The sequence below is a fragment of the Lissotriton vulgaris genome, unplaced genomic scaffold (genome assembly GCF_964263255.1).
Source record: "Lissotriton vulgaris unplaced genomic scaffold, aLisVul1.2 SCAFFOLD_550, whole genome shotgun sequence".
Taxonomy (NCBI): domain Eukaryota; kingdom Metazoa; phylum Chordata; class Amphibia; order Caudata; family Salamandridae; genus Lissotriton; species Lissotriton vulgaris.
Window position 1 is genome coordinate 871,654 of NW_028247597.1, and position 23,512 is coordinate 895,165.

The 23,512-nt window shown below is 49.4% G+C and overlaps 1 protein-coding gene across 1 annotated transcript in view; it reads right to left on the reverse strand.

Annotated features, from left to right (window-relative positions):
* PIAS1 (protein inhibitor of activated STAT 1) overlaps nucleotides 1-23,512 on the reverse strand; it is an 854,757-nt gene that overhangs the window by 604,777 nt on the left and 226,468 nt on the right. Inside the window, exon 3 of the mRNA XM_086949739.1 lies at nucleotides 18,686-18,767. Within this exon, the coding sequence (XP_086805865.1) occupies nucleotides 18,686-18,767 (82 nt within the window). The remainder of the gene's footprint in view (nucleotides 1-18,685; nucleotides 18,768-23,512) is intronic.

Below are 23,512 nucleotides of genomic sequence, written 5' to 3' on the forward strand. Positions count from 1 at the left end.
CCTAGAAAGGTCCTGCAGGAAGCTGGATCGACCTGAGACTTCTCTAAGTTGATGGAGAGACCGAGGGAGTGGAATAGAGTCTGACAGAATCGAGTGTCCAGAGACGCCTGATGGCGAGATTGCAACTTGATGAGACAGTCGCCCAGACAGCAAAAGATTTGAACGCCCTTCAAACGTAGATATGCCACCATCGGGGCCAGGACTTTCGTGAAAACGCAAGGGGCGGAGCGAAGGCCGAAAGGCAGAACCTTGCATTGAAAGTCTCTGTGCCCTATGCAGAAGCGCAAGTACTTCCGGTGTTTTGGAAGTATCGGCACGTGGAAATAAGCGTCATAGCGATCGATGGTGGTCATGAAATCGTCCTTCGAGAGAAGGCGGAGAATTTCCGTGAGCGTGAGCATGCGGAAAGATTGGCACTTCATGTACTTGCTCAGGGCTCAAGTCGAGGATCGGTTGCCATTCGCCGGACTTCTTGAGGATGAGGAAAAACCGGGAATAGAATCCCATCCCCTTCTGAGACTTGGGAACAAATTCGATGGCACCTTTCTGAATCATAAGACGAATTTGTTGAAACAGCTACTTGAGGTGAGCCGGAGGTGGACCAGTTGGAAGAGTGTTTGGAGGGAACTTGACAAACTCCAAAGCATGGCCTTTTGATCCAATGTCCAGCACCCAACAGTCCGAGGTGATTGAAGACCAATTGGAAAAGAAAAGGGAGAATCGACCTCCAACTGTGAGCGGGGAAGGCAAGCCATTGCTTCTTAGAAGCGGAGCACTGTAGAAAGACTTTCCTCTGTAAGATTTGGTAGACTGTTGCCGATAGGACTGCTGTGACTGGGAGGAATATCTATGATCTCCTTGGCCGTAGGAGCGGTACTGGTTGGATCCGCCGCGAAAAGAAGAGGAGGAGCTGCGTCGCGTGCACCACGAAAAGGCTGCTTGCGAAACTGCAAAGTGCCTAAGGCACGAGCCATCTCGGTGTCCTTTTTGATGGTTTGAAGTGCGTCGCCCACATGCTGGCCACAGAACGATTCGCCATCATAGGGCATGTCGAGGATTTTCGCCTGAACCTCCTGGCGAAAAGAGGTGGAATGAAGCCAGCCCTGATGACTTAAAACGTCTGCCCCCGCAAGCTGTCGAAAACCAGTGCACGCAATTTCCACAGAGCAGACGATAATCTCTGATGACGCTCTGTCTCCCTCCTGAAGAATCTTGAAGTCTCTGCTCTTGAGAGCTCAGGAATAAGGTCGATAAAAGAAGACATATCCGACCACTTCTGGTAGTCGTAGCGCCCCAGAATGGCCAGAGAATTCGTAGCCCTCGTGGTGGTAGAAGCCATAGTGGAAAATTTCATCCAATGGCATCAAGAAGACGTCCCTCACGGTCAGGAGGAGCGGTAATAGGAGAGGACGGATTCCTGGCACGGCCCTGTGCGGCCTGGGTGATCACGGAATCAGGTTTAGGCTGCGCTACCAGACAAGCTGGAGAACCCTGGGGCGCCCTATATTTCTTCTCCAAACGAGGAAGCAGCGCCGGAATAGAATTTGGTGTCTGCATCAGTTTGACACCCTCGTTCCAAATGACGTCAATTATAGGCACTGCCCGGACCTGTTTAAAAGGTTGACTCTTGAAATCATAAAGAAAAAAGTTGTCATCCTTCAGAACCATAGGAAGCTTAAAGCGCAGCGCCGCTTGTTCCATAAGTTGGTGAAAACCAGCAATATCCACAGGAGGGGAATCCCCTGGACCCGAAGGTGGCGGAGACATTGTCTGGATCTGCTAATCGTCCCAATCCGACATGTTCCCATCATCATCATCAACTTCGCCATCTTCCCGATCTGGGCGAACGTCATCATCCTCATAAACCGTTGCATGAACCTGAATAGAGGTTGTAGATGGTGCAGAAGGCGCAGTTGGCTCTGGCAGTGTAGTAGAGGGAGGAGCTGCTGTAGTTGCAGGCACCCTAGGTTGAGGAGACCCCTGGTGAGACAGTGGAAATCGTTTATAATAATCCTCTAACATGTATTGGAGATTAGAAATGAGGGAGAGCGGTATTTGGGCTGTGGGAACCTGAGCAGAAAGTTCCTCCTCATGGAAATAAGGATCTTCATGATCATCCTCATAGTCCTGACATTTAATGACAAGCTCCGAATGGCTTCGAGCTGCCCGGAATCTATCATCTTCCTCCTCATCAGAACCAGAGTCCTGCTCCGAACCTGTGGCAAAAAGAGGTGATGGAGGCGGAGAATGACGTGGAATCGGAAGCTGATCCAAAGGCACATGTCGACATTTGTGCAGAGGGTCAACAGCAGGAGCCCCAGAACCGGATGAAGAAATTGGCACCAGAGGCCATGATGCGAAGGTAGACGTCAACAACAGTAACACTGTCGACGGGACAACCACTGTCGATGAAGCAGTTGACGAAGCCATCGACGAAGCCGTCGACGGCAATACCACAGCCGTCTACGGAGCTGCCGTGGATGGAGCCGCTACTGACGAAACAGCCGTCAACGGAGCCGTCGTCGATTGAGTACCCGCCGACGAAGAGGCTCTCTTCACAGCAAGCGTCGACTTTGAACTTGACGAGACTCCCTTTTTAGACGTCAAGGAGATTGGAATCGTTGACGAGACAGATTTGAAGCTCACACACACCATCTTCGACACTGACGATGTCGACGCAACCGTCATAGACTACCCGCTGGCACAAGTCTTCGTCACCGTCGTCGTTGGAGAGCTGAAAACGGCAGATTTCGTCATCGGAACAACAGTCTACGCTCCCGTCGACGATTTAGCACGTTTTTTAGTGGAAACATGCGTAGAAGGAGCCGTGGACGCCTGAGAGTCAGATCTCAGGGCGTAAGCGTAGCAGGAGAAGGTGGAGACACAGCAGGAGCCTTCTGGCGTTGAAGTTTCCTCCTCTTTACGAAAGGAGATGGCAAATCCTGCACACTGCTACGTTTAGCAGTGGCTCTAGACACAGCTGACGCAAGGATTTCTGCAGCAGACAGAGGTAAATCCTTATCCTTCAACCTCTGCAACCACAGGAGGAGACGCCCTTCCTTCCTTAAGGGTCTTGGTTGGGAAAGTCCTGCAAATTTTACATTTTCCTACCTCATGCTCTGGATAGAGGCAGTAAATACACTTCTTGTGAGGGTCCTCTGAGAAGAGCCGCAATTTCCCACAAGAAGCACATAGACGAAACAAAGACTTCTTACTTGAAGACATCCGAGAAAACTGTAGAAATCCAAAAAGAAGTTGAAATCTGAGCAGAGCTCAGGGATACTCCCTTCACACGACGTGCGGTAGAAAATCTGAGGGCCTGAGCCTCTGAGGAGAAGGTTCTAGAGGGGTGCTTGCGCCTAATTGGTTGTAGTTTGGACGACATGGATATGCTATAAAAGTGTTCTTTTTCTTCTAATGTATTCCTATGTGTTAATGCTACCTTGGTACTTATAAGTATTTATGGTTTTGGAATGTATGTAATTATGTTTTTATACACATATATTATTGGTTTTATTGCTATTTTATTTACCGTGGGGCTCCCACTTTGATGACGGGGAATATTCAAGCATGTGAATCTATGAAAGACTCCCCAATACTTGAGAACGGAAAGTTCCAGCAAGAAGGCGACTACTAATTTACCTGCTTTTCTGAGTATGTCACCAGAGATTATAGACCACTTATTAAAAGGAGTTAAGTCTGGATCTCCTATGGATCCTTGTACCTTGAAGGTCCTAAAAAGTGCTAAAATTGCTATTACACCACATCTTACCACTGTCCTAAATGTAGCCATCTCAGAGGGGCAATATCCCCTGGTTTGGAAGGCGGCAGTAGTTAGGCCACTTTTAAAAGAGCCCTCACTGGACCCGATGGAACTGAAACATTATCGTCCCATTTCCCTCTTGCCGGTCCCAGCGAAGATTCTAGAATCTCACCTGAATTCACACCTAAGTGCCTATATGAGGGACCATCAAATCCTTGATGGTTCTCAACACGGGTTCAGAAGCAGTCATACACAGAAACTGCGCTCCCTACGGTTTCTTACAACATTCGTACACAGGTGGATACAGGTCATACCACCTTACTAATTTTACTTGATCTTACTGCAGCTTTTGATACCTTATCCCCACTGAGACTTGTGGAGCGTCTCAGGGAGATAGGTATTGAGGGCTCGGCTTTAGGGCTTCTCGCCTCTTTCCTTAGTGAGCGGACTCAAACAGTAAAATTTCTATTCGGATCCAGCTCCCCTATTATGTGGAGTGCCTCAGGGCTCTTCCCTGAGCACTACGTTATTTAATATCTATGTTGCCCCACTGGCAAAGGTAGTAAAATCGTTTGGTTTGGAGGTGTTGTCGTATGCGGATGACACGCAAATAATGGTGTCCATCACTCATAACATCAGTGACTCCGCTCGCAATTTTAAAAATTGCATGCAAGCAGCCTCGTCATGGATGGTGCAAAACTATCTGAAATGAAATGACAGGAAGACGGAGGTTCTTATTTTTGGGGACAAGTTGGACATTTGGTCAGGGCAGCGGTGGCCTGACTCTCTGGGCACTTGCCCAAGTCCCGTCTCCCATGGAAAAAACTTGGGGAGTTTTGGTGGACAATTCCCTTTCTTTGAATCTGCAGATTAGCAGGACAGTAGCCACCTGTTTTGAGCTAATCAGGCTTATAAGGAAGATCTCGCAGTTTCTTTCATTTGCCTCACCCAAACAAGTTGTCGTTGCGCTAATATTGTCCAGATTGGACCATTGTAATGCCCTTTATTTGGGCATAGACAAGGACAGTTGCGGCGCCTGCAGCTGGTGCAGTGCGCTGCTGCAGGCTGGTGATGCACTTTCCTAAACACCACTCTGTGTCGGCCTCTTCTTTCTTTGCATAGGCTCCATGTGGACCGCAGAATTATGTTCAAACCCTCTGCCTCACTCACAATGCTTACTATGGCGTGGGTCCTAATGGCATTAAAGCTTTATTTCAACACTATGCTCCCACTAGGAAACTCAGGTCAGCAAGCAAACATCTCCTTACTGTTCCCAGGTTTAAAAGGGTGAGATGGGGTGGGAGAGTCTTTTCAGTTGCTGCAGCCAAACTGTGGAATTCCGTCTGAGAAAATTTCAGGACAACGATCACACACTCTTTCGAAAGGTTTTAAAGACCTGGTTGTTCCCTTAGATGTTTGTCTGAGTGTGTCTTCTCCTGCCTGCATATTGCTCAGCTGTTAGCACCTTGATGCCCTTGGGCTAAGTAAGCCCTCTATAAATTCTATATTCATTCATTAATTTTAGAAGGGTGCGGAGGAACACAGAAAGTGGGCAAGGTGATTGGTTGCCCCACGTGGAATGGTGTTACCAATTTCGGTAAGAAAGAGGCCCTAGTGTGAAGCACCAGCTTCTCAGGGAAGATGTTGAGGTAAGGAGGCTTGGATGACTGAGCCTGCAATTCGCTCTCCCTCCTGCCAGCAGTTATTGACACTGACTGACACGAAACAGCCTTTTTGTTTTGATGGAAAGCAGCTGGTAGGGCTATTAAGCAGAGGTTAGAACGGAGCGCACGATGAGGAAGGTGAAAACGGAATTTAGGTCCCACCGAGGCATGAAGAATGGGGCAGCTGGGTGCGTATGTACAATCCCCTTAAGAAATCTCTTAAATAAAGAGGGCTCGTCTGGCAGCCTCAAGACCACAGACAAGGCCGAAAGGTACCCTTAGAGTGCCCAGAGAAGAGCCCTGCTGGGCAAGGGTCAAAATAAAATGGACTTGGAGGGGTGGGTCCAGGGGGGGGGAAAGAGGTGGGTAGGTAGGCTGCTGTTTGGGGGGATTGCTTTATTTTATTATGTTCTCTTTATGTTTCAAGTTCAAGAGCTAAGTGTTCTAAAGATGCGTGTGAAATCTAGAAATAAGAAAAGTTGCAGAACTAACGGGCAGGGCGGAATGTTGACGCCCTACCGTATGCTTATTCCTACATTTGTGATACTTCTGACGCAACAATAAAAAGAATTTATTAAAAAAAAAAAGAAATGGACTTGGGAGAGGGAAGCGGAAAGAGCGTCGATTAACCTTTCTGTTCACTACTTTACAAATCCCTGCCAACAGCAGGCACATACAGTTTTGGCAGAGAAACACCTGGCTGTCAAAATCACATCACAGACTTCAGGAGGAAGGTTAAATGTGGTCAACTGCCGCCACTCAATCTCCACCCAAGAAAGGCGTAGAGTTGACATGTTCGGGTGCAGGACGCTCTCATGCTGCTGCAACAGAAGATCCTCCCGAAGGGGCAGCCTTATAGGAGGATCGATGCTCAGTTGGAGAAGCTTGGGATACCAGACTCTCTGTGCCCAGTCCGGAGATACAAGAATGACTTGGACCCAGTCGCTACTGATCTTCTTGAGCACTCTGGAAAGGAGTGGTGTGGTGGAAAGGAGGCCTGAGTGCCACTTGATACGAAAAGCATCGTCAAGCGAGTGCCACCTTGGAAACTCTAGTGTGTAAAACTGATGACATTCCGTGTTCTCAGCGGAGGCGAACAGATCTAACTAAGGCTCTCCCCACTTCTGAAAGAGACCTTGCACCACCTCCGGATGGAGTTGCCATTTGTGATCTGTTAGGCATATACAGATGAGTTTGTCCTCCGAGCATATGTTTGGCTTTCAGAGAACCTGCCAGGTGTTAAACCATCAGGATATTCCCTGCTGTTCCAGCCATGTACCAAGACGCAGGGCATCCTGACAAAGGGTCAGGACCCCATCCGCCCTGTTTGTTGCAGTACCACACGTCAGTGGTGGTGTCCATAAATAGGCTTTCATTTCCGAGCAAATCCCTCAGAGCTCCAGCAAGTCGCTGTGGAGTCCGGATTCCACCGGAAACGAGTCTCCTCTGATCTCCACCTCACTCAGATGGCCGCTCCAACCCAGTAGTGACACATCTGTCACTACTATGCAAACTGGTTGGGGAAGGAAGAGGGCCTGCCTCTGACCCAATAGTGGTTGGTCAGCCACCACTGCAGATCCTGTGCAGTTCCCTCCGAGATCTGGACCACGTCGGAGAGATTTCCCTGGTGCTGCACCCACTGGAACTTCAGGTCCCACTGCAGAGATTGCATATGTCATCTGGCATGTGTCACTAGCAGGATACAGGAGGCTATGAGGTCCAGCAGTCTCAGAGTCCTTCTCACCGAAATACAGGAAAGAGCCTGAAACAGCTGTACCATAGCCTGAACATCCTGGACTCACCACTCGGGAAGTTAGGCCAAAAACTGCCCTGTTTCCAGAACAGCTCAGATGAAAGGAAGCATCTGAGAGGGAGGGAGGAGTGACTTCAGTATGTTGACAGTGAACCCCAGTGAAAGCAAGAGATTCACCATACTCTGGAGGTGGGAGAGGATAGGCTGGGGGGTGAGTTCTCCATCAACAGTCAGTCATCGAGATAGGGGAAGACTGACAACCCTGATCTGCGCAAATGAGCTGTGACCACCACCATCACCTTGGTGAAGACTTGAGGGGAGCACTGTGAATTGGAAACGTTCATGGCCTACTGTAGGCAGGACGGGAATGTGAAAATAGGCATCCTGCAAGTCCACCGCTATCATCCAGTCTCCAGGGTCCAAAGCAAACCAGACCTGAGCCAGAGTTAGCATTTTGAACTTTTCATTTTTAGGAAGTAGATGAGGGTTCACAGATTTAGAATAGGACGTAGGCCCTTGCCCTTTTTCAGGACTAGAAATTGGCAGGAATAGCAACCACAGCCTATTTCTGGCACCAGAACCCTCTCTAAGGCTCCCTAGGCCAAGAGTCCTGACTTCCTCCTGAAGCAAGTTCGCGTGGTTCTCAATCAGCCGGTCGCAAGCCAGAGACATGGAGGGAGGGGTCGTTTTGAAGGGGAGGGAGTAGCCCCTTTGGATTATCTGAAGAACCCACTTGTCCGTTGTGATTTTTTGTGAGAGGTAGAGGTGATGGCTGATCCTGCCACGATCCTGCCACCAACCAGCCGCCCATGATCTTGAAGGACCGCACAAGGAAGGTTTAGAGGCTGCAGGGGGAGGCCGCCTGACCCACGGGGTCGAAAGGAGCCGCGCCCATGGCTGCACTGAGGTTGCTGAAATTGCGCTGTCTTGTGGGTGGGCTATGGCTGGCACAGCTGAAAGCCCCTTCCGGTCCCACAAAAGGAGCGAAAAGCATACAGGGGGACATGTGGAGACTGAGAGGCCCAAGGACATGGCCATAGTCCTTGAGACCTTAAAGCGATCCAGAAAAATGTCTGCCTCGTCTCCGAAGAGACAGATCCCATCAAAGAGCACGTCCATAAGGGCCCAGAAAAGCCAGATGTTCTGAGCAAGGTGTGGCGTCAAACAGCCATCATCAATGACAATATTCTGCGCAGCGAGTCGGTGATGTCAAGCCCAGAACGAATAATAAACTTTGCTGCATCTCGCCTGTCTGATACCACTTAGGAGAGAATGACCCAGGCCTCCGTCCGCTAAGACCTGTGGCAGCACCTGCACAACAGTTTCCTACAAGGCGTGTGTATAATGGCCCAGCAGACATGCAGTGTTCATCGACCACAATGCAAGACTAGCAGAAGAAAAAGTCCTCTTGCCCCAACTATACAGCTTCTTGGATTCCCTTTCCGCAGGTAGGGTTAGCTGGTGAGGAATTTCGGGTTGCACGGTGTAGGGCGATGATGGTGCACAACTGTTCTATTCAAAGCGGCCCATGCTGGGCTTAGACTAGGTTCCCAGAAGGACATCAGACAAGGCTTTGTTGAAAGGCAGGAGAGGCTCCGAGTAGGAGACACCCAGCTGCAGGACCTCTGTCAAGATGTTAGTTTTGATTTTCACTGAAGTGAGCAGAAGGTCAAGGACCTCAGCTGCCCTTCTCACCACAATAGCATATAAAGCTCCCTTTTCCATAGCCACGGTAAGGGGGGGGGGGAGCAGGCCAGAATCTGTAAAGGTATCCAGGTCACTGGCATCATCTAATTCCTCAGACCAATCCATTTCGTGCTCAGGCTGGTCTTGTAAAGGGTCCTGCAACCCCTCCCAATCATGTTCCATTCCTAGCCCCTCAAAATAAGGCTGGAGCATTGACCTAGGAGCCAAGGTTGCAGGCGGTGCCTGAATCAGAATCAACTGGCACCGATCCAGCTCGTCTGGATGAGAATGGGGCCGGTGCAGCTATGGGGCAGTGGCGCCGCCCTGAGGCGGTGGGGCTGCCGGGGGGCACCAGGAGACTCGGCGTGGGAGCAGGGGCCAAGGAAGGTCATAGGGGAACAATCAGAGCCCGATGGAGCCCCTTCCGAGCCTACGGGGCCCAAAAGCGCGCCAGGAGGGTTAGGTCACCCAAATATAAGGCATATGGAAACATAGAAATCTTTTAACTGGGCGGGGGTCGCTCCAGATCCTGGAAAGGCAGGGAAGTGCAGAACAGACCCAGGTGCAGGTTCTGCAGAACAATGTCTAGGGAGTCGAGACTCCTCTGTCACGTCGGCCGACAGACAGGGAGATGGGAGACGTTGAAACATGCTTTCACTTCTTCTGCCTCTTTCTTGACCGACTCAACAACTTAGAGTGGGACGACAAAGACTTGGGACTCCCAGCGTGTTGCCGGGCCCTACTCTATGATTGAGACCAGGAACAAGATCTCTGGGGTGAACGGCGTGGAGCCAAATGCTGGACCGCAGGCAGCTTTAGGGACCGCACTTTCAAAGCCTTCAGAGCCATGGCCCAGCAGACAAGAGCACGACTTAGAGTTGTGGTCACTCTCCAGGAACCAGAGACAAATAAGTGTAGATCTCTCAACGACAGACATGGCGCAATGGCAGGAGCCACACGGTTTGAATCCAGAATTCCTCTCCGACACAGAGGAAAAACCTGCACAACAGATATCTTTGACAAAATGTAAAAAGAAATCCTATCAAAAAGTAGCAGTGTAACTTCACAGATCTGAGCCGAGGTGGCGCCTATATAGGTGACACGGATGTCACTTGAAGCGCGGACAAAGTCATGGCGCGGACGAGGACGACACTACACACAGCTGACCGATGCCCCGTACCGGCGCACAAGGGTATTGCTCGAGCAAAAGTCTTGTGGATCCAGCCGGATGCCTCGGATATTCTAAGGTAAGAAATCTGCAGCTAGATGTCTATCAGATTTTTTTTCTTATTCTGGACCAATAATTCATGTCTATGAGGAGCCTTTGGCAAAATAGGCTATACTTCTGTGTCTGGTGTAATTCAGGAGAGTTTCGGAAATAAAGCAGATGTTTACTCAAGAAGGGGTAAACTTTACTAGAGCCATGAGGATAAATCCAATACTTGCTCTACCTCGTTCCCAGCATTCCCTGATCGTCCTAAATTGTGTGGTTAAGTGTCTTAAGGCGTATGAGAATATGACAATTGTCTCTTACCCAGCAGGAATTCAACACCCTCCTTATTTCTATCAGGATGACCTTTGGGAGCAGTCAACCTATCATCACTAGAATACCCCATTGAATCATAATGGAGGCTCGTATCGATGTCTCAAGGTCAGGGGTAATTCAGGGAGAGGTGTCATGGCATGCAAGTAATTTGTATTAAAGGGCTTACTGTAAACGTTGCACACTGGTCAGGGATTTCTACATTTAAGACACTTTACTTTAAAAGAGTTAGCAGGAGGGCCGCACACAAGAATAGCTGCGGTAGCAGAGGCACCTGATATACCTACCATCCGACATAATGCGCCCCGTTGAAGGGAATCTACTGTTTGCTGAAGCTGCAGAGAGGCAGTGGGTAGCTTTTCCGATCTGTAGCTGCTCTGCTTTGCGGTTTCTTCGGAGGGCTGCTTTGAGGGCCGGGCCGCGAGTCCAGCTATTGGGAAATGGCGTCCGTTGCTGCCTAGCCCTGTCGCTGGTACCTGCGGAGGGCCTGGCGAAGCGGCTGCGGGGCAGCGACAGAGGCAGAGTGACATTTCATGTACCTGGAGGACTTGCATCGGGGCAGAGTGTATCCTGCTGGGATGAGGCTCCCCGTCCCGCGCCCAGTGTGCACGCGGCCGATGGTGGAGGCGGCGGTTCCGGCCGTACTCCCAGAGACTGGCGACATCGTGGTGCTGCTGTTATTGCCTCGGCCAGGCTCGCTTGAAGTGTAGAGCGGCAGCTCTCAGCGGTGCCTGGGGGAGCGAATGGTGGGTCACGGCACGGCTCACAAGGCGAGCCTGGCAGGAGAGGCCCGGGCGTGAGGAGCCTATCGGGCCTGGGAGCCAGCGGGCTGGGAGAGAACCAGGAGCAGCAGCGGTACCCAGGCTGCGAGGGAGCATGTGTAGGCTCCGCCGAAGAGAATCATTAGCAGCGCAGCAAATCAGAGTGCAGTGTAGAGGTGAGGAGGCAGTACCGGGACGACCCCAGCGTTGGGCATTTGGCAGCGTGAGTTGGCAGCGGCCACGACAAAATGGCGGCAGGGGCATTCGCAGGCACTGGAGCACGGGGCCTGCTGTGATCGGGATACTCGGCCTTGCCCTCACTGTTTGGAGGGGCGAACAGGCTTGGCCCGACCTGGTGACAGCTGTGGAGCGGGCCGTGGCGCACGTTGACCAACACAACACCTACAGAGACTGGCTTGGCGCTAAGTGGCCTGGCGGAGCACCCAAGGACATTTGGCCTGGCGTGAGTAGTGGGGCTTTTTCTACCAGATCCCAAGCGGGCGGCAGGGTGACAGGGCAATTGAGACACTCGAGTTGCCATTGGCGTGAAAGCTGGTGGGCACACGGCGGCCGAACAGCAACACGAGGGGGGGCCCCACTGCCGCACAAAAGTACTTCCCTCTGTCACTGCTTGGCCTGACCCGGAGCGGAATTAGTGCGCAGGCCTCAGCTGGTGACAAGCAGCTTCTTGCTGGGTGTGCGGCCCAGTTAAGTGGTGGGATAGATTGCGAGGGTGCAGACTGGAGGGGCACAATGTCTTGCAGGCGCCGCATAGTGTTCTATGGCTGCGATTGCGCCCGAGTGAGAGTCCGGAGGTCCGCCAGAAGGAGTGGAACAGTGGGCGGAAGTTCGGACCGGGGTGGAGTCCAGGACCATGGGCCGCAATAGACCCCTGACGCAGGGGCAGATAAATAGATACACGGTCAGTGTGGGAAGGGAAGATGACCCTCCTGGAAAGAGCCAGCGGAGCGAAGGGTTAACCGACGGGGCAGACCCTTCGTTAAAAGACATTATGGTGGCCATCATGGAGATGCGGGGTGCCATCAAAGAGATGAGGGGCACCATGGAGCCCAAGCTTGACTCAGTGACTGAGGAGGTCAACCTTATTCGGGCGGACTTGGGTAAAATGTCAGACAAGGTCGCGGAGGTGGAGAGTGGAGTAGGCACTTTGCAGTCCAAGACAAAGACGCTTGAGGAGCAAGTGACCAAGCTCACGAAGAACCAAGACGACATGGCCGCCCACCTGGAGGATCAGAAAAGCCGGGCGCGGAGCAATAATATCTGAATCATAAGTGGGCCGGAGAGCATGGAAGGCCCGTCCACGGACTGGTTCGTGGAGGAACTTATAATTAAGCACCTCAAGCCGAAGCGCCTGTCAAATTTCTTCTCGGTGGAGAGAGTGCATCGCGCGCTGGAGGCAGGGCACCTCCGCGCACCATCATTGCTTGTATTTTTAAATATAGAGACCAGGATGCTATCCTGCAGGCCTCGAGGGTGTCGGGGGACCTTCATTTGGACAATGCCACAATTTGTGTTTTCGGGTCAGGAGGGTAGGGTGTGGGGAGGGGGGCCCTGTTATGAGATTTCCTCATGGGGTGTGAACTCAGTCATCCCAGTATGACTTCTTCTGCGGATGCAGGTTTATGTCCCCTCGATTTGTTGGTATGGGGTTGAAGGGGCGGCAGGCACTCTGCATGGTTCAGCGGTGGGTGGTTGGGGGCCCACCTAGCAGGGGCGTGAGGATTGGGGGGGGAATGGGTGTTGTGGGACCTTTTTTTTTATTCACAGTGTTCAAACCTCGCAGGTACATGGCTTAGCACTTAGCAACAAGCAGTGGCTTGAGGGGGATCCTGCATGCTCTAGTATGGGTGATCAGTCACGGTTAAGGATCTGGTCGTGGAATGTAAATGGGTTGGGCAATAAAGTTAAGCGCACATTGGTCTTGCAGTACATGAAGCACCGCGGCCCGGATGTAGTTCTCCTCGAAGAGACTCATTTGAGAGGCAATACGTGCCGTGCGCTGGACAGGTTCGGCTATAAGCTGCTGGCCCACTCAGGGTTCACATCTGGTTCCAGGGGGGTGGGGATTCTGGTCCGTACAGCGCTCCAGCTGATTGTAACTGGTAAGTGGGACGAGGATTCGGGATGCTTGGTGGTGGTTGCAGCGAAATGGGAGGGTCACACGTTAGTGTTCAGCTCTTGCTATATTCCACCTGGCTTACATGCCCCGAATTACACTAAGCTTGGGTCCCATCTGCCGGATTTACTGTGGGGCACTGCGATCTTGGGAGGGGGCACTAACGCAGTAATGGACACATATATGGACTGCTCAGTGGAGAGGCAGGGCCACAGGGGGGGCGGCTTGCGCAGTTTCACCTCAGCGCTGGGCCTCTGCGATATATGGCTATCTCACCACCCTACAAAAAAGGCAATACACGTTTTACTTAGCTCGACATGGGTCTTTGTCCAGAATAGACCACATATTAGCCAGGGTGGACCAATTGGGTGACTTTGTGGACTCCTGAATATTAGCCCAGGGGTTATCAGACCACTCGCGGGTGGGTGTCACTCTCAGAGGGGCGGAAACTGCTAGGTCGGCCTTCCCGCGGATTGACCCATGGCGTCTCAAGGATGATTCCATTGCCGACAAGTTGAGGGAGGGCTCCCAGTTTTACTTTGCAGAAAACCGGGGTTCGGTCGATTTCCCAGGTCATCCTGTGGGAGGCTTTCAAGACCGTCTTGCGGGGTCAGGTCCAGGCATTGATAGGAGCGCAGAAGAAGGAGGAGGCGCTCAAGGTGGCGCAGCTGGAGAAGGAGGTGGAGGCGCTGGAACGAGAGGGGGGGGGGGGTCCCACCGGCTGAGCACAGCTACAGGCTGGCCCTCAAACAGTGGGAACTTTGTTCATTGGCGGGGGGTGGGGGGGCGGAGGCCTACTACCTGGCCGTGCAACACCGGATTTACGATGCAGGGGATAAAAGCATGAAATTGCTAGCCTGGTTGGAACGAAGAAATCGAGAGCGCTCCTGGGTCGCGGAGGTGAGGAACGAGGCGGGAACGTTGGTTTTCGGCGAGCGGCAACATAGCGGAGGCTTTCGCGTCCTACTATGAGGCGGTGTACACTCCGGTATGCACCAGATCCGAATCAGAATGTGCGGAGTTCCTTCGGGACCTCGCGCTTCCCACGCTGTCTCAGGAACAGACCGACAGTCTAGGGACGGACCTTACGGCCTTAGAACCGGGGGACGCCCTTAACGCGCTCCAGGTTGGTAAGGCGCAGGGGCCCAACGGGCTCCCAGTAGAAATATACAAACGGCAGGCCAACGTTGTAATAGATCCCATGAGACGCATGTTCTTTGTGGCGAGACAAGAGGGGGTGCTCCCGCCGGATCAACGGGAGGCCACGATCGTGGTCATCCATAAGGCCGGGAAACCGGCGGACTACTGTTCCTCATACCGCCCCATCTCGCTCATCAATGTGGAGGTCAAGGTGTTGGCCAAAGCATTAGTGACGCGTCTACTTGCGGTCCTGCCTGATTTGGTACATGTCGACCAGTCGGGATTCATGCCCCATAGGAGTATGTGGCATAACTTGAGGTGCCTCTATGGGGTGTTATACATGACTGAGGATGTGGGTGACACCCAAACGGCCTTGATGGCGCTGGACGCCTCAATGGCCTTTGACAGTATTGACTTCCATATCTGTTCACGGTCCTGTAACAGCTGGGCTTTGGGCCGGTCTTCTGCAGCAGGGTGAGTTTGTTGTATGAGAGGCCGAGCCATTGGATCAGGAGGGATCAGTCATTCTGGGGCATGGCGCTCATGGATGACTGGGAGGAACGTATATCCCTATATACCGATGATATAGTTCTCTATATGGCCAGACCCCACCATTCTATGGCGTAGGCGCTCCACCTCGGAGTTATTTGGAAGTTATTGTGGCTTTAGGATTATTTGGACAAAATCCTTGATCTATCCTCTCTCTGGGCCCCCAGGAGGATCCCATTGCGATGCCCGGCACTGGTAGTCACCGAGGGATTTAAATACCTCTGAGTGTATATCACTAGGGACAGGGCAGAGTTTTTTGTCAAAAACCTGGATCCTCACCTGGCTCGGTTGGCATCGGGTGTTGCTCGTTGGCGCTCATTGCCTCTCACACAGATGGGGCACGCCACGCTCTTCAAAATGCTGGCGTTACCACGCCTCCTATATATCCTGCAGAACTCCATTCCCAGTGCTAGACGGGGTGTTCAGGCATATATCACAGGCCCTGCGGACATTGCTTTGGGACGGGGTAACCCGAGAATCTCGCTTAACAAACTCACGAGGGGGGGTGTAGGCGGGGGGGGGGGGGGGTGGCCCTCCCGGCTGTGCGGCTATACTTTTGGGTGTCCCAGCTCCAGGTCATTATTGACTGGGTCTACGTGGAGGCCTCTGAGCTAGCCTACAGGGTGGCAACTTCGAACCTCTCCTATACTCGCCAAAACCTCAGGGTGACTTGCCTTCGCATACAGGGGTGGTACTGCAGTGCTGGAGAGAGGCCAATAGATTCCTGGGTTGGACAGACACTATAACCGGCAGAACCCCGCTCTGGTTCGGGGACCAATTGCAGGAGGTGAAGAGGCTTACGTGCTTCAAAGGCTGGAAGTTGATTGGAATCGAATACCTTGGGGATATTTGGAGGGGGGGGGGGGGGGGGGGGGGGGGCTCAGATCCTTCGAGTACCTGAAAAAGGAATACCAAATGCATGACTCACAACACTACCATTACCTGCGTCTTTCTCACGCTTTGCACGCCCACATCCCATTAGAGACATCAATTCCAGAGTATTCGCCCATGGAGGACAGGCTCCTGCTAGACCCCATCTTAGAGAAGCCCACAGCAACCATTTAGCGTAAATTGATTAATAACATGCCTGGCCCACTGCTGTCTCTGCGGGCGAATTGGGAGGGTGATATAGGTGGCCTAGAAGACTATGACTGGCAAGGCGCCCTGCAGAGCCCACATGAAATTGCAGTGCGGGTCCGTTTCTGGCTGGTTCAGGTTAAAATCTTGCACCGGGTGTACTACCTGCGACACACCTGTTCTCATGGGGCAGAACTCTGTCCCGTCTGTGTGCGAGGGGTTGCCAGGAAGAGGGAACTTTCTTTCATATTCTTTGGAACTGTCCAAATGTGGTTCCTTTCTGGACCAGAGAGGCTCGCACTATGAAGCTAGTTGTGAGTTCGCCAGTCCCAGTGGAACCACAATGGTTTTTATTAATGATCAAGGGCCCGACGGACTGGTCAAGGTACAACGAAATCTGGATGGCCTTGCAGCTGGGGTGGCGAAAAGAAACGTAGCCAGGAGCTGGGTGGCGCAGGAGGCACTGCAGTGTGTCCAGTGGCCTAGGGATTTGGACTAGTGTCAGAGAGCGGAGGAGACAGTCTACAAGGCCAGGGGGTGCGTGTGCGTGAATAAATGGAGGCAGATCTGGGGTCCCTGTCGGAAGTATAGAGGAGCAGGGGGGGGAGGGGGAGGGGGGGAGGAGGCAGGAGAGGAGTGATATAGGTGATAACGCCCCGTTAATGTACGATTTGCCAGTGACTGTGCAATGTATGGCTAAAGTTTTTAAGATAACTGAACACTGATTTGCGAGTGTGTAATCAATGTTAATAAAAGGATTTTCCCCCCCAAAAAAAGTTAACAGGAGTGGCTTTACTGGTGATCACCAAGCTTTGAACAAACTCCCTTAAAGGGAAGTTTGAGCAATATTTTACCACATGTTCCCTTCAATAACCGTCTCAGATTACTGCAAAACAAATCTGAATAAACAGAATAAACAAAATTTTAAATGTATTCTCTGCTTTTTGGTTCACAAATACAGTTAAGGCAATTACCTTCATTCCATTAGCCACAACTTTCCTAAGTGACAATATCTCCCATCCAAAACTTGAAGTTAATAAAAAACCATGGAAATGGTACAGTGGGCTGACCAACTCTGCAGAAAATAGTTTTTCATTAAAAATAGTTAAGGCCTAAAGAAGAGCTGAATATTACTTGCTGTTTTGTTAATCAACTATGGCTCAAAACACAAAAGCATCCGACTGACAGCAACCAAGCTACCTCTTACCAGGATTTGTAAAAGAAATTAACCCTCTTAAGATGTTATGGTTACATATCATGGCTTATTTAACTCTCACCAAATAATGTGACTTGGTCACTAAAAAACAACATAGGGACACATTCTGATCTTCCTCCTCCTCCTCCCTTAGCTTGATCCATCCACCTCCAGACCTTGGAATGGAACTTGAGATCACACCGGACGGCTGTCAAAATTTCAAAAGAATTAAGATGCAAGTATTCTATCTGCACTTCTCAGTCATGTTAGTGTTTGGTGAGAAGCAAGAGTGGGTCTTGTGAGAATAGCTTTTAACTCTCTCATAGTATCGGATTGCACACAGCCATACCTTGTAATGAAAACCAGTGAGTGAAATTTGTCATATTTAAGCCCAGCTGACCAGCGACTCTCCACATACTGTTGCTCTGACGCAGCAGTTGACATGTAAAAACAACAATAAAATATTTGAGATAATAGCGGTGTCTGAACGGAACTATGAAATAACAAACTTTTTAAACAGCAAGATTCAGAGCTCTACAATCTTGAACTATATTAAGGACAACTTTTCAGAAAACCAACAGCACTGACTGATGTAGCAGGCTAGGTCTTGAGAAAAGGTGATACTTGGCCTTCTCTGAGACATCAAATGCTACCACTCAAACCTGACTAGCAAAACAGCAAGGCAGCCCATCGGAAGGAGAACCTTTTTCAGCGTAACACCCCATGTAACTCCGTCTCCTCAAATTTAGAAATATTTATCACTAAACAATTTTTAGAAAAACAATGAATGCTGAAAGAGGAGGATTCCAGATTACACGCTTCTGGCATATCCCTGTTTGTAATGGTTAGTATCTAATCACTTTGCACGAATGAGAGCTGACCATGGGTGACTGTACACCACTGGATCATGTCACAATGGTATAGTATATAACCTACATCAGGATAGGAATTGAATTCACACTTCCTTACTCTAAGCTCCTACTCTGTAGCCACTTGAGTCCAGTACAAAGAAGGGCACAGAATGTGTCAGTTAAGAATTAACTTCCAACGACATTCACTCAGTTAACCTCGATTTAAAAAGGGCACTACCACATTAGAGGACACCAAACGTGCACACCAATTCCAGCCCAGGTATGGGCTACAGTTCTCATTCATTACAACCATTTCACTCTTCAGTCTCTTATTCCACTCTCTTTTCCATCATTATCCTTGAAAGAATATCACACTTCACTTCCACAAGGGTAATTACGTTAAATGCCAGAGAGTCAAAACCAGCAAAGAAAAAATAATTAGGTTTTCACTATCAGGAGATGCATAAAAGTCTTGCTGATACCTATTCCATTTTAAAATCATGTGCACATAGTTCTATATTATCGATCAATACATTTAAGATATCTAACTCATAAGAAAAACTTACATAGAGCTGCTGATCTGTTGTACTTGTTGAGGTGTTAAAGCAAATGCAAAACAGGTTTCTTGAAAACGCTGGCCATTATCTGCTGTGGGAAGGAAAGAGAAAAAGATGATTGGGACGCATTGAACTAGAAAATATCTAACAACAAAACTACACTGACATATCAATTAGCAGGATGATAACATTTGCATGATGATAGACTAATGTAAAGCAGACTGCCCCTCTTATAAATTGATCTTCAAAGTTTGAAATTGAAGCAAGGCTGTAATTGTATAGCCAAATGATCATTAAAAAAAAGATATTCAGATCAATGCCCTGAAATTAATCCAGCATGGAATTAACAATTCAGAGGGCTAAAGATTCACAGATCAGAGCAGCATGCTACATTTTCTTCTTAGAATAGGGAATTATGTTAATGGGGGACAGATTATTACCAATGCGGAACCAGATACAAAGATTTCAATTCAAAATTAACAATATTCTACCATTTTTCCAGGCTTCATGGGGATGTAATATTCAAAAGACAATATTTAATAAATGTTTAACAATTGAAATTCTCATTACGTTTAAAGACAAATCGCCCATCAAATGTATACCTAATTACAGACACAAGGAAGTCAATGCTGTTAATATTTTTGCAGCATTCAAGTAGACACAAAAAATGGTAATACCAAACTTTATATCTTTTTTATGCCATTTATTAAAGAAGGGAGGATTTGTGCACACCATACTGACTAAAATAAAAAACTAAATCAAATGGCAAGAAATAGGGCAGTTTGGTTCATCTTACAAAATTAACTGTCCAATGATAATTCAAAACTGTTTAAAAACAATTGCATGCTGTTGTACACCACCTAAGACCAAGGACATTTCCTATTTCCAAGACAACTTCCAGGCACTAAGATAATGTAGGTTAGCCTACAAATTATTTTGTGGTTTGCCCAATTACAACGCATAAAAATCGAATCTTATATCTCTTTTTCTATTAGCCTTTGCCACAGGGTTGAAGTTCTGATTAATATTTTAACATTGCACTGAGCCTGGAAATAAGTCACCCCTTCTAACTAAATGCAAATATTTACATTTAGAGTTTTAAAGAGCTTCTGCAATCAACATTTTACAGCACTGTCACAAAAATTCGGTACAAAACAATCTATGATAGAGAGGAAATATTAAACATGGCAAGGATGGGCTATTGTAGGTATCCTCGCATCGCTGAGGCAATATGTGAAACCCTATGTTTTATCTGGAGTTTTTTTGGCAAAGGAAAGCTCATCAGGTTTCACAGCTTGTACTAAGTAAAAGATAACCAATCAAATGGCAGTCACGAAATTTGAAGGTATTTGTACTTTTATCTGCTACAACACAGTTGTAAATAAAACATCTGTGCCTCAACAAACGGCACACCAAACTAAATTAGCGTTTATTGCCTAGACAAAATATGCCTAACATCACTTCAAGCCGCAGGGATACCCAAGAAATGTACAGAATGCTTTAGACATAGTGAAAAGATGCTTAATGTGGCATATGGACTCCTGATGTACAACTTATTACAGCTCAATATTCAAAAGGGCTGACGCTGGCTACCAGTCCTTTGGCTTAGTCCATGCCTGTTTTATTTTGTTGTGCTTTTACAAATCTTTATTGTTGGAGAACTGCCAGACCCTCCTCAATCTAACAACAAGCACTGGCGTTGCCAATAGGTCTCGCAGTAGGAAAGTTGGAGCTATTGGTTTTGTAAATAACATTTTATATTTATATATTGTTATTGACAATGCCAATAACGATATATAAATATAAAATGTCATTTAGAAAACCAATAGCTCCAACTTTCCTACTGCAAGACCTATTGGCAACGCCAGTGCTTGTTGAACAGTTTTGCTCTTTTGTTGTTGGGTTCGCATCATGGAGGGGGGCACACGTTCGCACACAGTACTTAGAACTCATGTTTCAGTGTGTGGTAGGAGGTTTCTCGTTGTGAGTTGCTAGGGCCAGGCAGGTCATGCTTGCAGCCCTGGTCGTCCCTTGCACTTTCTCTGGTATGCGTAACTTGCATTTCGCACAGGGCGATTCTGTGAAATCACTCGGTGGCCCCTCCACATTTTCCCAGCCTGCCAACATCATATGCACCAGCTCTGTTATGTGCAAACGTTCCTACATGTTTAAGTAAACAGCTTTGCTGTTCGTGTAGTCGCTGTAGCCCGAGGCTTAGGAACTGCTTTTGTCAAGACCCTTTGCTAATGTTGTTCGAGGCCGAATGTGCCCTCGGTGGGGAGGGGGGTGCTTTGTTTTCAGGGTGTGAAGGGTGTGAAGCAGCAGGGGCCTGGGGGAAGCTGGCTGGGGAGGGGGAGGAGAAATGAGCAGATGTCCGTGAGGTGTGGGAGGAGTGCCTGATGCCGGATGGGGGCGGGAGAGCCTGGGAATGCGAGCGAGGGGAGGAGTAGCCCGAGGCTTAGGAAAGAGCAGGCTGCTAACTGCTTTTGTCAAGACCCTTTGCTAATGTTCTTCGAGGCCGAATGTGCCCTCGGTGGGGAGGGGGGTGCTTTGTTTTCAAACCTCCGCATTCAGTGCAGAAAGATTGTTATGAAGTGTGCAAAGTCTAGTGGTTTGTTTGCACAACATGGGAAGAAGGCATTTTGTGTTGTCAAGTGGCTTGGATAACGCGGCCTTTGACACCGTGATAAACCTGGCCCATGTGGCGTGTCTCCCGGGTGAACCTGTCCCTGCCTTACTCAAGGCCCAGGTAGGTGGTGTGCTTTCCCTGTGGTTAGTGATTGACATGTTTTTGGCACTTTTAAAGAGACCGTGCTGGGCTTTAGGAGTCAAGTACACACAATGATTGTTGGTACTTCAACTGGTTGGGCCACGCTTCTGAACATTCCCATTGGCGTTAAACTGAGACCCAGGGCGCTAATGGGTGGCCTCCAGCTAGCCAGTGTGTTCTCGTATGACCTTGGACCTGTGGATTGACTTTGCACCGTTTCATTTCTGCCTCTGTGTCTTTAAACACTGTTCACGAGTTGGCCCATCCTGGCACGAGCCGTACCCCCGCTTTGGCGTCTGCCACAAATGTGTGTGAGCAGGGATCCCCTGTCAAGCGATTTATTAAAAAAAGAAAAATGCATGCAAAGTTCTATTTTGTACCCTTGTAAAACTATGTTGCCTCTTCTTAAACTTCAAACTTTAACATGCCGCCTGGAAGTGAGTGGGGGTTGTGGACGTAAGCGTACGTGACGTCTGTAACGTGGTTACGATAGGGCGCCATTTTGAACGGAAAGCCCTGCGGTGGCGGGAAAATTGGCGAAGTCCCGGGTCCGAGGAGGGGGCCCCGGTGAAGAGTAGAGGCGGCGGAGGGGGAATATGTTGGAGCGGGGTTTTCTCGTGGAGAGGATTTACGGAAAGGAAGAGCAGGTGAGTAAAGCTTTTTTGGGGGGAGTAAAGTAGAGGTATTACGCCGTTGCCTATTGTTAGTGTTGCCTTGTTTGTTAGAGTAGTTGTGTAAAGTGTAGGTAGCTTTTTAAGATTTGGATGAGGCAATGTGTGTGGTTGTTTATGATTTGTGTGTACATTTTTTGTGCGCTGACTGCGATACAGTTTGTGAGAACATGCTTTGTGAGTGTGTCTGCGAGTGTGTCTGCGAGTGTGTGAGATAGTGTGTGTGAGAGAGAGTGTTTTTAGTTGTGTTATGAATCTCCAGTATTAATTGGCGCACTGTGATAAGTAGTTTTGCTACTTACAGTTTGTGATGCTGTCTGTGTGGCAGGAGTGTTACCTCCAGCTGGAGATGTTGTGGCTATGTTTTTCTTTGGCTTGTACACTGAAATTGAGTTTACATAAAAAATAGAGCGCCGTATTGGGGTAGACGGATAGATTATGTAGTGATTTTTAACAAACAAATAATCTAGCCTTCCCGGAGATTACATTGAAATACATGTTTATTTTTACTGCTATTGCACCATGTTGTTGGATATAGTTGTGAACGGTACAGAACATTATGCGGCTGTGCTATAAAGTGTTTTTTTTTTTTTAAATATGTCTGAGCAAGATGCTGTTACAGTGCTACCGGCGCAAGTACGTGTTTTGTGAGTAAGTTAAAACAAGAACAAGTCGGGTTGAGGCGGGAGAGTGAGAGAGTGGGAGGGAAGAGCTGGAAAAGGCCAGGATCGGCAGTGCGGCATGGCTGTGATTGCGTGGAGAGAGAGGGGAGGTGCTGGTGTGGGAGGGGGAGGCTGTGATTGCGTGGAGAGAGAGGGGAGGTGCTGGTGTGGGAGGGGGGAGGTGCTGGTGTGGGAGGGGGAGGCTGTGATTGCGTGGAAAGAGGGGAGGTGCTGGTGTGGGAGGGGGGAGGTGCTGGTGTGGGAGGGGGAGGCTGTGATTGCGTGGAGAGAGAGGGGAGGTGCTGGTGTGGGAGGGGGGAGTTGCTGGTGTGGGAGGAGTGCTGCTAGGGGAGGAGAAGCCTGATGCCGGATGGGGGCGGGAGAGGCTGGGCTTGCATGCGATGCGCGTGCATGTACACGGGCACTGCATGAAAACCGCGGGGCTGAAAGCCCTTTGGTTTGAAGATGTTTTCGCCACATGAATTCTCGCTACGCTCGATGCGCTTGCGCGCATCGATAGGTCGCGAGACCTAAAAAACAAAAAATATACTGGGTAAACTCAAAAATATTTTTGGGTCTCAAACGTACACTGGTGTCAATTCACCCGAATTCAGCAAGTGTCACCAACATTTTTACTTTCATTCAGCTGCCTGACAAACAAATTGCCTCCTTTTACTTTAAAAGACATCAGATTTTCAAACCTTAATCATCCTCCATATAAGCATTCACAGAG